The 18,228-nt window shown below is 33.0% G+C and overlaps 1 protein-coding gene across 1 annotated transcript; it reads right to left on the bottom strand.

Moving 5' to 3' along the window:
• Positions 1 to 786: 786 nt before the first annotated feature.
• On the bottom strand, positions 787 to 16,190 carry LOC134265789 (prominin-1-A-like). The gene is made up of 27 exons (XM_062747999.1): positions 15,944 to 16,190; positions 14,909 to 14,964; positions 14,521 to 14,652; positions 14,177 to 14,250; positions 13,934 to 14,054; positions 13,571 to 13,637; positions 13,323 to 13,406; positions 12,765 to 12,973; positions 12,168 to 12,242; positions 11,966 to 12,029; positions 11,745 to 11,821; positions 11,398 to 11,471; positions 6,631 to 6,783; positions 6,205 to 6,328; positions 5,858 to 5,949; positions 5,314 to 5,398; positions 4,904 to 5,056; positions 4,562 to 4,648; positions 4,384 to 4,458; positions 4,134 to 4,187; positions 3,358 to 3,438; positions 2,785 to 2,853; positions 2,512 to 2,601; positions 2,096 to 2,211; positions 1,851 to 1,877; positions 1,627 to 1,659; positions 787 to 908 (listed from the first exon to the last, which is right to left on the bottom strand). The coding sequence occupies exons 1-27, from the start codon at positions 16,188 to 16,190 to the stop codon at positions 884 to 886; spliced, it is 2,544 nt and encodes an 847-aa protein (XP_062603983.1). The 3' UTR covers positions 787 to 883.
• Positions 16,191 to 18,228: the final 2,038 nt, after the last annotated feature.

Below are 18,228 nucleotides of genomic sequence, written 5' to 3'. Positions count from 1 at the left end.
TAAGAAACTTTTCTAAAACATCAGAAATATTAGTAACGTCCCCTGCCAACAGGTCACACCTACCATGTACATGTACTCCTTCATATGATCGGGTAAACAGGAAAACCTGTGCACAAATAAGTGAGGAAATAATGACCTAAGAATCTTCGGGAAAGCGTTTGTAATCCTTCGACATAACGATGGATTAAATGAATTATGAATATAATTGTACTAAACTTTCATAGAATTTGCAATTTGCTGACTTCAAACAAGACCGTTAAAACTATTATATCAAAAACGTATTTTATTAATACCTTGTCTTGTTTAAGAATTTGTTAGTACGTAGAAAATGCAATTGCGCATGAGCTCCCATTTGCAGGGAATAATTAAATATAACAGTAAATTGCTAGATCTAAAAAAGAAAAGTTGACAATAAAAATTAATAATTGATGACACTTGCATCTGCATGATGAGCAATTTAAATTCATTGTTACAGTTTCATAATACCAAATCTACAATATTTTTCATTTAACCAGAAATATTCTAAATATGATAAAATTTTCAAAATGGAATAATCTTATTCTTTTGCAGTAAAAAGATATTTAAAACAATTTATACTACTTTTATCTATAACTCACCTACAGACTTATCAGCCTAATCTAATTCCTGATCATAAAATATTTCCTATCACGTTATTCAAACAAAAAAGTAGAAACCTAGATATTTTTCATAAATCTTCTTCAGATAAAAACAAGAAATCAATTTTCATTTCATTTTCGTTTTTAATGAAATACACACTTTCCCCATCAATTTTTGATCGGGCTTACAGAAGTCATATTATCATATTGATTAATTCGATTCAGATTTCACAGCTGTATATTTGAATCTCGAAGAAAATCGGTGTCTAGGACGGCGACACTTGGTTATACCTAAAAACAAAAAAAAAAAAGATGCAACAAAAGGGACACTTCAAACATGTGGAATTTTATTAATTGTGGATTTTTTTTTATTAAGAAAACAAACAAAAAAGTAAAAACTTTCGACTGAATTGAATACTTTTCTATATACGTGTACCTGACCTCCTTTAAAGTTATAAAACATTTTTTGTTATCTAAGTATTATAATAGTATGATCCAGTGCATACATGTATATTTTGCTTTATTGACAAGAAAATTGATTATACTATAAAATCAACATACATATCAGAACAATAAAAAAGGTAATCCAACTCTAACAAATTTCACATCCATGTATTTACCCCTTCTTTTTGTTCCTTTCCTGAACACGTTTAGTACACAACAAATTAATAATGAACAATCGCATTCATTCTCAGTTAAAAGTCCTAGCAAATCATAACGATCTGTCATAATTCAATTCTCAATTAACAATGTAAGGACATACTAAGAAAGATATGCTTTAGAAACTTGTTAATTTGTAGACTTATAATAATTAAAATACATATTCCATTACAGTCAACCCTGTTCTTTAAATAATTTTTTTTTAATCTATTGGATATAATTGGTGAATTTTGAATTCTTCTATAAAATACACTAGCACTGGATTTCTTTCTAATATTAATTCATAAAAATGTGAACAAATAATATAAAACCCTTTTTTCATTCATTTTAATTCATGTGTAATAATTACCTTGATGGATAATCATAGTCATCGTCGTCGTCACTGTATGTAAAAATAGATCGAATCTATATTAACATGTAAAAAATATTCCAAAAAATGTATCTTTACAGGTTATTTCTAGTACTCTGCGAAATCATGAGTTTTAAAACAACAATATTATCTGATTTTCCTACTACTTAACTTAAAATAATTATAATTTTTGATCTTGCAAAGAATATAAGTAACATATTTACCTGAAATCTTCATCGTCATCTGAGTCACTACAAATATATTTTATTAATCTTAATAAGTTAAATAAATTATGTAGAACTAAAAAGTGAGTTTTATTTAAAATTCATATAAATGCCTTTTAAAAAACAAACATCTATAATAACGAAAATATAAAATTCAGACAGAGAGCATCTAAAAAAATTATTCCAATAATTGTATTTCTTGTGAAGTGTAATGAAGCCCATGTTTTTGTCTATATAATACTCACTCTCCATATCCCTCGCACTCTTTCATTCGCCGGTAGTATTTGGACAGTTTGACGGAAGTAATTATTACCGGAACAAAAAGAACTAAAGCCCAACCAGTACCAAACCAAAATCCATTCTGCCGAAAATAAATTAACAGCTATCTAGATTATTTCAATTCTATCTATATAGAAAAAAGTCTTTGACAAACATCTATCTAGATTATTTTCGTTCCATATACAGAAAAAAGGCTTGAGTAAGGCAAGTCTTTTAAGTTTGTCAACGAAAAATGAAGCTGATGTAAATAATATCTAAAGAATTTTAAGACAAAAAACTAAATTAAATCACGTTTTAAGCATTACAGTAAAAAACAGTTCAAAGAGCATAATAAATTTGAGATTTTATTAAGGTTCCAGTAAAGATAAAGAATTGGTCATACCAGGGCATCAACTGTATAACTACAGAGCATTGTAGTAAAAGATTCGTACATATTCCAAAGTGGTAGGCAATTGGCAAGGTCATTAAATATCTGTAATTAGAAAATAATGGTTGGTTTCACTGACTGATACATCGACAACTTTAACATTTTGAACCGGCAGTGCACAGAGTATTACATACCGATATTTGCATACGAATAATGATAATCTATACAATATTATAATTTGTAGATCTGCAGTTATTTTCCTATAGTAATACTACTGTTTGGACTTACCAGCCATCGTGTTCTTTCTATGTAGGAATCAATGTAACCTAAAATCAGGTTTTTATAGGTCAATGCCACCTGAAAAATATCTTTAAATTAGAAAAAAAAAACATTCTAATTGTTTTGTGTAACCAATCCTAGTCATTGCCGACAAATGTGTATGGTCTCCTCCTAAAAATTAAATAGGATGTAATTTAGTGAAAAAATATCGAAGCGAAACTTAATGAAAACTTGGTCTTCGAAGTACAATCATAAACAGTCGGACAGACAAGGTGGAATTCTTTAGTTTTTTCCTGTAGGGAACTGAAAGTAGATGTCTTTCAAAAGAAGGACATTTGCTTGAAATACTTTAAAAGATATAAAAAGATCTATTGCTTTAAAAAAACTATGGTCTTAAGCTTACTTTTTTGCTTCAACTGAAATGTGACATAACCTAGACGAATATTTTAATGCTTAGAACTGTTTTTTAAGGTAAGATTACTCTGTATACAATTAACAATGAAATTAAAGTATATTGGCCCGCAGCTTTACCTATTATATACTTCTAAAAAAAAAATGAAAATCTTTATTATAAATTCTTACATCAGTCAGGACTGCTGTGGCGTTAGTTTGAATCTGGTTATCTGCTGTCTGTGCTGTACTTATAACATTATCTATTTTACTCTGAAAGATAATAAAATGTTTATACAAATTCATCCATAGTTTACTTTTCAGAAGGAAGTCAAGTCAAAGTTTGTAATTGTTATAAATTTCATAAAGTCGCGTTTTCTACAAAATAAAATTGGTTAGGATAAAGTCATCTACTTGTTTGTAGACCACACCCAATAATCGAAATGTTTTACGTAATAATTTTATTCTTGCAAAGGGTTATATATCCTTAAATTCCAGGAAACAATCTTTTAAAGCATTAATTTACATCTTTTAAACGACTTTCGGATACCGAATTTAGAAAAATTCAAAATGGCTGATCGTAATTCAAGAAGCATTTTTTTTAAAATCAAGAACGAACAGCTAATTTTGGAGATACAAAAGCATAGATAAATAGAAAGCGGTTCTACTTTTATTCCAAATCCTTTTCAGACCTTGAATTATCTAAATGTCAAATCGCCCAACTTTATTTAAGATACAAAATTATGTACGCAATCTATAAAATCTAAAACAATGATACCCCTTAATGCAGCTCAAAGTCAAGATTTTCAGAGGTCAAACTCCAAAGTCAAAGTCAAGAGTGAGAACATTGACTCCGTTTTAAATTCCCTACTGAGAGCAAATTGAGAGAAAAAATCAGGTGGACATTCAATTTCTTGCCATCTTCTTGATCAAGCATCATTGTTTTATTTACCCAAAAATGGACTTACTGTTACACCACCAATAGATCCTTCTAGTTGGCCCATGGATGTTTGTAGAGTCGTCTACAATAAGAAGAACATGTAAACATTTGAAAATTTCAATGCCAAGCTCAGATGTAAACATTGATGATCCAAAATTTCATTGCATCAGTTTAAAATCCAAAACAATTACGAATCTTCAATCAAAACGACGTAAATTTACGAATGTTTCATCACATAGAAAATTTGAACAAAGATGTCAAAGAGGAACCAGCCTCACCTTTGCCGTTTCAACAGCGGGAAGGTGCGTGTCTCGAATGGTTTTTGTGTCATCGATGTGTTGTATCCAATTGTTCTGAAGTAGTTTATATCATATTCAGTATGTATGCAGTTTTCATACGAATAATGAAAAAAAGAAGATAATACAAAGACGAGTATAAAATAAAACAAAGTCTTACCCGACTTGTTCCAGTACATTTGTCCCTTATGGCCTCCATTGCAGATATCATGGAATTCAGATCAATGGTAACAATACTTTGTGATAGCTAAAACATTTACAAATAAATAAAACAAAACTTGAAAGAGAAAATGAATAAATTCTGAATGTAGTAGCCGAAGTTTTAAATTCCTTTGACATTCTGACAATTAAAAAGGAATACGCCAGATGTTAACATTACATCGTTTCTTGCAAATCAAGTAGACAAATTCATTTGTTTTAAAACATTTAATTAAATTCATATTTACTTTATTACTTAAAGTGCTTTGATATTTAATGATTAAAATGGGGGGAATAATCGTACCGTCTGATTGATAGAAGTAAAATTAATATTGTCAATTCCGGAATTCTTGAAGTCGTTGAGACTTTGTTCCATGTCCGGCGTCAGTACCTTGTACGACGACAGATCAACTGCACTGCTTATTTGGTTGATTTGGGTGTCAATGTCACCCATATACTACAAACGTAAAGATAGATATCCTTATTAAAATTTATAATATTTCTTAATGTCAACAAAACAGTGTGAAAAAATGGCATTGATCATTGCTCAAGATGTACATATACGTAGTTGATTAATTTTATTTTCATAATGTACTTTTTGTACAGTTAGCAAATTAAAGGGTCATTCAATATTTTGCAGATAAATCTTGCTAACACTTAGCATAAAACAATCTGTACTTCTCTAAGTTCTCTTGCATTATAGAGTTTATTTACCTGACTGTAATTAAGGTAGTTGTCGATAGGAATAATTTGGTTCAGCTGCAGAAGCTCAAATGGGGCTTTGTTTAGTCTACAACCACTAAATTAAGAAAAAAACCATTAACATATGAATCTAGATTCTGAATTCTTTTAACTACAAGTACGAGAATTTCAAGATATTTTCTAAAGCAACAGAAAAGTTAAAATTATTATCTTGATAAAGTAGCTAGTTATAAGATTGTCTAAACTCATTCTGATTTTACGTCAACACTTTTGTATATATGTAAAAAAGAATTATCGGATATAAGGTATTTATTATTTAAAAAAAACATGAAATCCGAATACAACAACCTTCACTGTACAACCTTTACTGTACACTTAAGATGATTTTGCAATGACACTTAATGAAAGTAGACACATGCACTGACTAAACCAAGGGGTACAGTTTTTTTTATGCCTCGTTTTTAACGTGCCACGTGACCCCTTATTAGAGGTCTCAAGATGTAGCACCTGAGTGTGAAGATTTTCTCTCACACATACTAGAGCAATCAATACTTACAGAAAGGTCGCGTACAAGCTAATATTAGCGTTAGGATCGTTCAAAAGCATTTGTCCTAAGTTAAAACCTGGAATGCCATTCTGGTCCACAAACTAAAATCAAATGAAAAAAAAATTACTACTTATTCCCCCAAGGCACAATTTGTAGACTACATGTATGTCTTAAATTAATCAGTGGGAAAAACAAATACACGGACCGTGAAAATTATGAACACTCTTGCTTCACGTCAACCCATCCTGATTTTAATTGAAAGTAAAATGCATACCATTTTGTTGTTTCTTAAGTAATATACTTGATTTCTTTTCAAAATGATTTCTATGTGAGACACAATTTCCTTTAAATCTTACATCGCGGAAAATAGACATGTCAAAAAATGTTTGACAGATTTTCTCAAAGTTTCCTCCGATCATGAATGCCACAGTTGTCAGCAACATCAACAAGGCTCCAATGATAAACATAAGGGCAACAGCTCTGAAAGTTAAAATAAAGAATGCTTGTTTTGTCTACATGTAAACAATTTCTTTACTCTTCATTATACAGTATTATCATTTTAAAAAATTAGTTACATGCATATATATCTATTAAATTATGAATTATCGAATTTTAACTTGGTTTGAATGATAACAAATTCTAATTTTCTATAAACAGTGATAAATGGAAAAGGGAAATTTTTAAATCAGCTACAAAAGACAATTATGCAGAGAATGAATACAAATTCCGTTGAAATAATTTTGATTTGGGAATACTTTTACATGTAAGCCAATGGGACTTACAAAATGAGCAAACATCCTCCGCAACTTTCACAACCCCCTCTCTGTGTCGGCTTGACATCCTTTTTCTTGCAACAGCATCCACATAGGATACCAACGATCAGTAACACGGGAATGAAGGAGAAAATCGCCATCAAGCCATAACCGAAGTACTGCCTGTTTCAATTTTGATAAAGAACATTCCTATCTTTTATCCTTAACTTTTGAATGTGATTTTGGTTTCAGGAAACAAAACATTTACACAAACAAATAATGTGATAATGAGATGTGAATATCTTGAAAAAATATCCTTTTATATAATTGACCATTGAAACCTCAAAATAATCATATGTATAATGCTGTATTTATCTAGACAATTGCTCTTTAAAGTGACCAGCTGCAGATTGAAACATTCCAATGAGCAAGAGCCACCTGAGACCTATTTTGACCCTAAGAATCTCTAAAAATTGAAACTACTTGGTTTTAGTACACATCGTTCTTTTGTATTTCTTTTCTAGTTAACAATGCAGAATTTAGAGGCGTTCAAATTTTAGAACGCAGTTCGCTATTCGCAATTCAAAAGTGAACTGCGTTCTAGAACGCTGTGTGGTCTGAAATTTTGTGGGTGGGGTACTAGGGGTCAGTTACCACTTCTGTGAAAAAATGGTGATGGTACCATCTCGAGTTTCTGAGATATGGCCCTCCAGTTTTTAGCCCTACTATATATTACTATACGAATAAACATCGGGCTCAGGGACATCGAAGTCCCCTACCCCGGGATCTCAGATTTTGTGGGTGGGGTACTAGGGGTCAGTTACCACTTTTGTGAAAAAATGGTGATGGTACCATCTCTAGTTTCTGAGATATGGCCCTCCAGTTTTTAGCCCTACTATATATTACTATTCGAATAAACATCGGGCTCGGGGACATCGAAGTCCCCTACCCCGGGATCTCAGATTTTGTGGGTGGGGTACTAGGGGTCAGTTACCACTTCTTTGAAAAAATGGTGATGGTACCATCTCTAGTTTCTGAGATATGGCCCTCCAGTTTTTAGCCCTACTATATATTACTATACGAATAAACATCGGGCTCGGGGACATCGAAGTCCCCTACCCCAGGATCTCAGATTTTGTGGGTGGGGTACTAGGGGTCAGTTACCACTTCTGTGAAAAAATGGTGATGGTACCATCTCTAGTTTCTGAGATATGGCCCTCCAGTTTTTAGCCCTACTATATATTACTATACGAATAAACATCGGGCTCAGGGACATCGAAGTCCCCTACCCCGGGATCTCAGATTTTGTGGGTGGGGTACTAGGGGTCAGTTACCACTTCTGTGAAAAAATGGTGATGGTACCATCTCCAGTTTCTGAGATATGGCCCTCCAGTTTTTAGCCCTACTATATATTACTAAACGAATAAACATCGGGCTCGGGGACATCGAAGTCCCCTACCCCAGGGTCTGAAATTTTGTGGGTGGGGTACTAGGGGTCAGTTACCACTTCTGTGAAAAAATGGTGATGCTACCATCTCTAGTTTCTGAGATATGGCCCTCCAGTTTTTAGCCCTATTATATATTACTATACGAATAAACATCGGGCTCAGGGACATCGAAGTCCCCTACTTTCTCATGAGCTTTTCTGATCACCGTTGTCCGTCGTCTGTCTATCTGTCCTCAAACTTTTCATATATTCAACTTCTTCTGAAGAACCACTGGACCAATTTTAGCCAAATTTGATAGAGAGCAGCCTTGGTTAAAGGAAACATTAAATTATTAAAATAAAGGACCAAGTCCCCTTGCAAGCGGAGATAATCACGAAAAGGCAAGAATAGGGTGCTGGAGACTCTAAAGTGTTCAAATTATAACCCATGGCAGTCGTGCAAGGCCAGAATAGGGAATCAAAATTTGCATTAAATATATGTGAAAATCCTTTAAACTCTTCTCAAGAACGTCATGGCCAGATAAACTGAAACATAGATGCAAGCATCATATGGTAGATTGTCTAAATCATGACCCTTGGTGGTACATGTAGGGGTGGGGTTACAACAAGCAAAAGAAGGGATAAGGAACAGCATGGTTAAAATAACTCAGGTGTGTGATATTTAACTTGTACCCCACCCACAAAATTTCAGACCCCGGGGTAGGGGACTTCAATGTCTCCTAGCCCGATGTTTATTCGTATAGTATTATAATATAGGGCTAAAAACAGCAGTGCCATATCTCGGAAACTAGAAATGGTACCATCACCAGTTTTTCAAAGAAGTGGTATTTGACACCTAGTACCCCACCCTCAAAATTTCAGACCCCAAGATAGGGGACTTCGATGTCCCCGAGCCCGATGTTTATTCGTATAGTACTAGTATTATAATATAGGGCTAAAAAAAGCAGTGCCTTATCTCGGAAACTAGAGACGTTACCATCACCATTTTTTCACAGATGTGGTATCTGACACCTAGTAACCCACTCTCGGAATTTCACACCCCAGGGTAGGGTATTTCGATGTCCCCAAGCCCGATGTTTATTCGTATAGTATTATAATATAGGGCTTAAAACTGCAGTGCCATATCTCGGAAACTGGAGATGGTACCATCACCATTTTTTCATAGAAGTGGTATCTGACCCCTAGTACACTACCCTCAAAATTACAGACCCCAGGGTAGGGGACTTCGATGTCCAGGAGCACGATGTTTATTCGTATAGTATTATAATATAGGGCTAAATATTGCAGTGTCATATCTCGGAAACTAGAGATGCTACCTAACCATTTCTTCATAGAAGTAATATCTGACCCCTAATAATCCACTCTCGAAATTTCAGACCGCAGAGTGGGGGACTTAAATGTCTCCTAGCCCGATTTTTATTAGTATAGTAAATTAATATAGGGCTAAAAACTGCACTCTCGAAATTTATCATCACCATTTTTTCAGAAGTGGGGGACACCTTACCGTAAAAATTTCAGACCCCAGAGTAAGGGACATCCACGTCCCCAAGCCCGATGTTTTTTTCGTATAATATTATAATACGTATATTAAATGAAGGTACCATCACCATTTTTTTTTATAGAAGTGGTATCTGACCCCTAAAACCCTCAAAATTTAAGACAGTGCCATATTGTATTATAATATAGGGCTAAAAACTGCAGTGCCATATCTCGGAAACTACAAATGGTACCATCACCATTTTTTCAAAGAAGTGGTATCTGACACCTAGTACCGTACCCTCAAAATTTCAGACCCCAGAGTAAGGGACATCCACGTTCAAAATTTCAGAACTGAAGTGCCATATCAAACTAGAGATGGTACCATCACCAATTTTTCATAGGGACATCCACGTCCCCAAGCCCGATGTTTTTTTTCGTATAGTGTTATAATATAGGGCTAAAAACTGCAGTGCCATATCTCGGAAACTATAGATGGCACCATCACCATTTTTTCATAGATGTGGTATCTGACACATAGTAACCCAACCTCGGACCTTCAGACCCCAGGGTAGGGGACTTCGATGTCCCCGAGCCCGATGTTTATTCGTATAGTATTATAATATAGGGCTAAAAACTGCAGTACCATATCTCGGAAACTATAGACGTTACCATCACCATTTTTTCATAGATGTGGTATCTGACACCTAGTAACCCACTCTCGGAATTTTACACCCCAGGGTAGTGGATTTCGATTTCCCCGAGCCCGATGTTTATTCGTATAGTATTATAATATAGGGCTAAAAACTGCAGTGCCATATCTCAGAAACTAGAGATGGTACCACCTGACACCTAGTAACCCACCCTCGAAATTTCAGACCCCAAGGTAGGGGACTTCGATGTCCCCAAGCCCGATGTTTATTCGTATAGAATTATAATATAGGGCTAAAAACTGCAGGGCCATATCTGAGAAGCTAGAGGTGGTACCATCACCAATTTTTCATAGAAGTGGTGTCTGACATCTGACCCCTAGTACCCTACCCTAAAAATTTCAGAGCCCGATGTTTATTCGTATAGTATTATAATGTAGGGCTAAAAACTGCAGTACCATATCTCGGAAACTAGAGACGGTACCATCACCATTTTTTCATAGATGTGGTATCTGACACCTTGTAACCCACTCTCGGAATTTCACATCCCAGGGTAGGGGATTTCGATGTCCCCGAGCCCGATGTTTATTCGTATAGTATTATAATATAGGGCTAAAAACTGCAGTGTCATATCTCGGAAACTAGAGATGATACCATCACTATTTTTTCACAGAAGTGGTATCTGACCCCTAGTACCCCACCCTAAAAATTTCAGACCACACAGCTTATGTTTAAATTTTGAATTGCGAACTGCGTTCTAGAACGCAGTTCACTTTTGAATTGCGAATAGCGAACTGCGAACTGCGTTCCAAAATCTGATTGCCGAATTTAGAACTGTTTGAGTGTTTCTTAAAATCATAAAAACAGTTTTAACTTTTGGAACGATGGCTATGCTCATTTTTTGATCTTTTTTGCTGAAGGCAGTCAAATACGCTTGTTTACTGAAAAATTCAATAGCTTCCATTTTCACAAAACCAGTTTTTAATATCCAAAGTCTTAAAGATAAATTTTGTTTTAGGAAATGAGAACACTCCACCTCTACGTTGTTTTGATATATAAAATGAAACACAGAACCTAGCTGTTTAAATCCAATTTTTAGCGTCGTTCAGCATCTTAGAATTTTCTTGAGTATCTTTAGAATAATTCAGTGTAAAATGTTTGCTCTCTACATCTTCGTTTAGTCAATCGGAATAGCATATCTATTATAAAAAAGCAGTTATCTACCTGTATACGTCATATTCCAATGCAGATTTGAAGAAATTCCCCATGGAAGTTTTCAACTCTCGTGTATTGAAAGCCTGAAAGTTTATGTTTTAGATTAATAAAGTCCACTTCCTTCTAAAAACAATAATTTACAGTACATAATGTAACACAGTGATTAAGAATCGCTTACCAATGATTTCAAGCAATTCATTTCTATTTTTAAAGATTTTTTTTTCTATTTCACATTTTACGAATTAAATCTTTTTAAATTTTAAAATTATTGTATTTGTGTTTAGATACAATGTTACAATATGAGTGAAGAATTCTCTTAAAGGACGGGTATCAATCAAACTATATCATCTGTTTACATCATTGACTTGAGCCAGAAAACTATCCACCATGGTGTTTAATGTAGACTTGAAAGTGTCCAAGGTCGATTGAAGTGCTGAAATAAGGAAATTAAGGAAAACGTGGATAGGAATTAGAATACATATCACCATTCTAGATTCATAATTATAATATTTCCGAATAGCAATAATACGTTTTTATTAACTTCAGTTTTATGAGGATTGCAAAATTTTCGACTTACAAGATTGTATTGAGGACGTTTCACTATCTATTGTAACTTGCATATTGTCTAAAGAAGTCTTGGCCTGTTAAGAAATGGATATTGTTATTTCACATCTTGGCAGCCTTAAGCTTGTAAATGACAAAAATTTGGAAACATTTAGCTCAAAAACGTCTTTTAAAATAAAAAAACGACAGATTATTGATAAGTTTAAATTACAAACCTCTAAAGCTACTTTGGTTAAGTTTTTGGCCACAACATCCTTAATGGCGGTTTGGACTGATGATAAATCAGGAAGCTAGACATAGCAATAAATTTAAAAAAAAAAAAAAGATAAAAGTAATTATATTCAAATATCCACTCTTTGTTGTTATTTTTGAGAGAATAGTATGGACTTTTCATGTCATAGATGTCAATTTCTGCCTCCACTGCGCATTACATTATTCATCATGCAAAGAATTTCGAAATTTGCGCATTTTTTTAAAGTGCGCAAACAGAGAACAATTATTGTTCTCTTTTTTTGAAAAAAAATGATTTTTTTAAAAAAAATACTTCCTAAGGATATATCTTAGTTTTTGCCAAATTCCTAATTTCTGAAAAAATGGCAAAGAATGAAGAACTTTTTCTTTCTCTGAATTAATAGGATGGATTTTCTTCTTTGTCTTAAGAAACAAATCTATAGGAATACATGTACCTAATAATTTTGATATTTATTTATTCGAAGACACCAAACATGTCCTCTGACCTTTATAACGACCGTTTTTTTCAAAATATTTATTTATTTATTTACATGTTTATAAGAATTGTACTGACTACTTACCGCGGAGAAATCTGCGTTCATCGTCATCTGTGACGTATCAAATCCGTCGCAGGCAGTGGTTGGGGTGCAGTCGCTAGCACACGATGTTTTTGTGGAATCAATCCCTGACTTTAGAGATGACAGACTGGAAGACAGCGTGTTTGCTGCAGATACCAGGGAATTCTTGTCGGCGATGACCGTATCCAAGTTGTTATCAATCTCATTCAAATCTGTATTATATGGTTTTATTTACTGATGAATATGCATTTAATAGACCGATTTAAGAATTACAGTGGAATCTCATTAATCCGGACGCCTCATATTCATGGCCGACATTGCGGGGAATTACTTTTATACTTGCCATGCAAGTTTGCTCAAGACTTATGAACGTTTCATACTGGTATATTTGGACACTCATTCGTCCGGAATAACGGGGTGCGACTGTATGACGATTCTAAATTATCATAGATCAAGTTTCACAGATATCAAGCGAAACACAAGTTACATTTACAGTTCTGAAGATAAATAGAAAGAAAATCGTTTTTTTAATCCTCCTCTTTTTTTAAACACATAACTTACTTTTGTCAAGCGCTAAAACAGCATTGATAACAGGATCGATGTCAAGCACAGCAAAAATCTTTGAAGTTAAGACAGCTCCCATTCCTGTAAAACCATGCAAATTCCATTTTGTCTTTTTTTTTAATGAATACCCCTTTCACATAGATATACGAGATATTCTCTTAACTGATCTGATATTTCAAAACAGGCAAGAATTTTACTTTATTTTAATACATTCTTTAAAAATATTTTTAATAAGCGAAATTTACCTGAAATGTCCCTTATTATAGCATCTGCCACGATCGTGTACATATCAATGGCAATATATCGAAATTGCTGAAAAATATAATGACTACATGCTAAGAAATAATTACCATCATGCAACTGAACTCTCAACTCACGAGTATACTATATGTAGGTTAATTATCTCTAGCAAGTAGCACAAGCATAAAACCGGTAAATTTAATGACAAAATATTACATTTCACACACTGAACATTTCAAATCAAACATCTACTAGTATCTACGGGCAAAAACCCACATTTCCATAGTATTGCCAGGAGAAAATTAAAATGTCTCCGTAGTATATAATTAAACTTAATTAAACTTTAGTCTATAAGTTAATAGAATTACCGATTGTATGTTTTTGGAGTAAGCATAGATATCATCTAGGTTGTCTGCGATGTTGCCGTCAGCGTAATCCAGGGCCAGAGTGAAACGACTGTTTGTGGCGTAAACGCAGCCAGCGGAGGCTCTGAAGCCAGAAAAAAAATGTACATCGGAAATGCTTACCTCAAAAAACTTGTTTGCTTCGCATTTTTTAAAAAATACTTTAATTAAGTATTGATCCATATAACATTTGGAGAAATATCTCACGTCATCAGAATGGCCAATAAAAACACAGCTTGCGCATATCCCATTCTTTTACAATCTTCGTTGTCATCATATTCCTGAAAAACAATTAATTTATATATCATGCTTGTTTTTAAAATGTATATACGTTTACAACTTGATAAAAACAAAATTTCCTTGTACAGACAAAATTAACATGTGTTCCCGTGAGCGTCAAATCAGCTAACGTTTACAGAATTATTCATCTCTCTTTGGTAAATAATAAAACTGCTTATTAATTCTTACACTCGTATAAAGTGTTTGTTAGAAAAAATATCGTATAATTTCAAAGTTTTGAATATATAATTTGGCTTTGAAATGAGAGTTACCGCTTTCATGTCTCCACCGCAGTTACCACAGCAACGACAACAACAGAAGCAGCAGCCACATAATGGTAAAAATACAACGTACAACAGTCCAATAACCACGCAGATTCCAAAACCCATGGCGTAATTTATCAGCTGAAATAGGCCAATCAAAATTTACGATACAAGCGAAAATATAATTGCGATGCAAGTGGATCTTAACACGATAGGACCTATCAATTTCCCCCTCTAGGTGAGTGCCACGATACGACACTGTGAATAGTGATTGGTATTAAAAAGATGAAAAGGGAGTGGTAGGTGAGTATCTTAAGCTGATCTTCAAGTTTGTTCCAGGTAGGCACTCAATTGCAACAATGTTAAGTTCACATATTTCCTCTAAAAGTAATCTTACCTCCATATACTGTCCACCAATGTCAAATTCACCATTCATGATTTTCTTTATCAGATCTGAAAGATGACAAACTTTTCAATTGTGCTAAATGATAAATATTGGTAAACTTGAAAAAACAATAATTTTATTGGAAATTCTAACATTTGTTTCTTACTTAATCTCCATTTTGGTAAGCTTTGTGAAAAAATTCATTTCAATGATGCTGCTTCATGTACTTTTTCAAATGCAAAAGAACTTTATTGGGTATTTACCAATATTTGCCCCCCAAATCAAACTTTGATGGAGGGATATTTAATTAAGATCTTAAACAGAGGAGTATATGCTGACTTCAAATCACTGAATATTTTCATAAGTAATGACGTCATATGTACGTAATGACGTCACAAACATGACGTAAATTTCAGTTTTTTATTTGTACATATTTCGTCGATATTTTTAGTAAAAGTCACCGAGCGCATGTGTGTTCAGGATCAATATTTTGACGTAATGTGTAGAATGATAATATCAATGAAATATGTAAATATTGTTCCTGAACAAACTTGCGCTCTATAAATTTTAAAGCTTAAATTGTTGAAAATTTCTCCATTTTGTCCTCTTTCTGAAAAAGGATATAAAATCGGACTAGTTTGTGACGTCATAAAAACAAACATTGCGAATAAACTGCTTTGAAACTTTTATATGTTCTGTTAATTTATATTTCTCATACAATTTATTGAATTCAGCACATTTCAGTAAGTTTTCAAAATTTAACTTTTGTGGGGGCAAGTATATGCAATATACCGCATATAGTTCTTTGTTTTGTGTACTCTCAATTTCAGAACGCTTTTTTAACATTTTTTTTACTTTTCAAAAGGAAAATACAAGCATAAGGTACATGTTAGAACTGATAATACATATTTGTATTTAGAATATATTTATACTATATTTCTTTATAGCGATAAAAGACTCCGACTTTGTTTAATTTTTTAAACGACTAACTTTATGATAACATATCATCACCAGTTTTGTTAAAGATTCATGCTCAGTGATACGTACCGAAAGGGAACGGTTTTGATTGGATAGTGTTGATGAAACTCCGGGCAAATGCAAACAAGGCTCCCAGACCTCCATCATTATAACTATTCGTTGTTTTATATTTCGTACCCGCAGGTACGGACGCCCATAATATTGTGCCATTATCGTATGCTTCATTTCCGAAGTAATCCGTTATGGTGGCGGATCCAACAAAAGCAGCGCCTATAACTAACAGCGTCCCCACCACTATAAATACTCGAATCGCCATCTAGGTTGTCATATTGAACTTCTCATGATAAATATGTCAGCCATTTCTTTCTTCTTGTTCTCTGATTTAGGTCTCGATCTTTAATCGCCGATTTATGTGGATCAGATTAGTGAAGTTAAACACCCAAACTGCTTCATCGAGAGTCAAGAAAAAAATAATTTAAAAACTTAATCATGATTACGTTTGATATTTAATAAAGGTATTTAACCTATATAAACATTTAATCTAGGGCACTTCGTGGTTCAGAAATTAAACATGGTGGGCGAAGATCGAAAATCTAGTTTCTTTTTATTGTTTCGATGCGTTATACTTACTCGCTCAAATAATGAAAGTATTTTTTGTTTTAAGAAAAATAAACTTATATCAAAAATACCTCAGCGATGTATTTATTTTTTTCAATTTTCTTTACAATTTTTTATGTACATGGATATGTTTGATTCTTTGAGGAATCAAAATTTGCATGCATGTGCGTACACAACTAACTACTAGTGTATTCATTATTTTATACTTAATATAGAATTAATAATTGCAACATCTTTCGAAAATTTTGATGTAATTTTAATTTTTTAATATCATTAATAATCTTAATATCATTAACTTTAAAATTTTAACTTGCATTATTAATACTTTTATTTTTTAAATAATTTGAGTTTTTAGATACAGGGATACTTGGTGGACCGAGAGACTGATCGACCTTCAGACAGAAGCAGCACAGCAATATGCCGTTCCTTCTTCGAAGGAAGAGGATAAAAAAAAGTACAACACTTTTCGTGCTCAGTTTGGACCGATGGGCGAAGGTAAATCTCATTTGCATTCTATCGTTGGTGTTTGGCAGTAACGGAAATGACGGCGTTTGACCTGATAATAAAATATATTGTTTGGAAATCGTAATTAACATGAATTTTTAGACAGCCCATTCTGAATTAAAGATTAAAGATTTATTATATATGCTTGACCAATCTTGAATTTCTTCTATCAACGTTACGTTTTAAATTGACCTGCTACTTTTGGGAGACTTGAAGCTTACGGAGATAAATACATGTACTGACATTAAATCATCGTCAGGCCCCTCTCCGGTTCGGCCATACACATGTAATCACGCTGGATGCAGCTTGAATTTAAGCATGTTGAGGTATCATATTCGTAATCAATTCAAATATTTGACATCAATTCATAATCAATCCATTTTTTTTTTGTATTATGAAAAAATATTCATAACAAGAAATTATACATAAAACGAAATATAGAAATTAAATCTATTTATTGGCTAAAATTAAATGAACAATTAAGATCAGATAACAGAAAAAGTAACAAATTACATGTAACAACAACAAACTTTCAATAAATTAAATTTTCTATAGTGAAAAAAGTAAATTCTAATTTAATTTACAACAATTTTAAACCCCAACAATTACATGTTGACAAAAATTAAGTGACAATTTGAAATATTAATTTTTTTTCCTTCGTATATTAATGGTTTGGAATACTCGGTCTTTCAAATAATTGAAAGCAAATTCGCCTTGAAGAAGTCCTCAGTAAGTCGGTAGCCCAAGTTGTCAAAAACTAATCCATACATTGCAATAAATGTCAAATGATTACATATTAACTATATATAACTGTATATGATATTTGCACTAATAATCTCATTTTTGACTTCACATTTTAGTTTTTAGCAAAAATTTTCTTTTAAAAGCAGAAATGTTTTTCTATTCAGCAAAAATATTCCTTCGCATGTATTTTCAACATAATACTGTTGTCAAAAAACAAGTTCACATTTAACGTAGTGTTTATATATACTTAAATAACCATGCATGACTAAAGAGCAGTACAACTAAAAACTTGATGTATATATCAATGTAATTTCATGATTAAATGATTGTTGAATAAGATAAAATAAAGATGATTTTAGTTTCATCCAAAACCCTTAAATCCTACGGATGTTTTTTCTCTCGTTTTATTCTGTTCATCATTTTGATTCTTTGTCCAAATGTCATGTTCTAAATTTTGAATTTACCGGGTGGGAGTAAATACAAAATTA

This window comes from Saccostrea cucullata, unplaced genomic scaffold (assembly GCF_032062105.1).
Source record: "Saccostrea cucullata isolate Sc308-1 unplaced genomic scaffold, CSIRO_AGI_Scuc_v1 ctg1899, whole genome shotgun sequence".
NCBI lineage: Eukaryota > Metazoa > Mollusca > Bivalvia > Ostreida > Ostreidae > Saccostrea > Saccostrea cuccullata.
This window is presented reverse-complemented; position numbering and strand designations above follow the sequence as displayed.

Coding starts and splice junctions, on each gene's coding strand:
- LOC134265789 (XM_062747999.1), bottom strand. CDS start 16,190: ATGGCGATTCGAGTATTTATAGTGGTGGGGACGCTGTTAGTTATAGGC. Junction 14,653..14,908: donor TTGGTGGACAGTATATGGAG/GTAAGATTACTT, acceptor GGCCTATTTCAG/CTGATAAATTACGCCATGGG. Junction 2,854..3,357: donor CCACAGCAGTCCTGACTGAT/GTAAGAATTTAT, acceptor GATATTTTTCAG/GTGGCATTGACCTATAAAAA.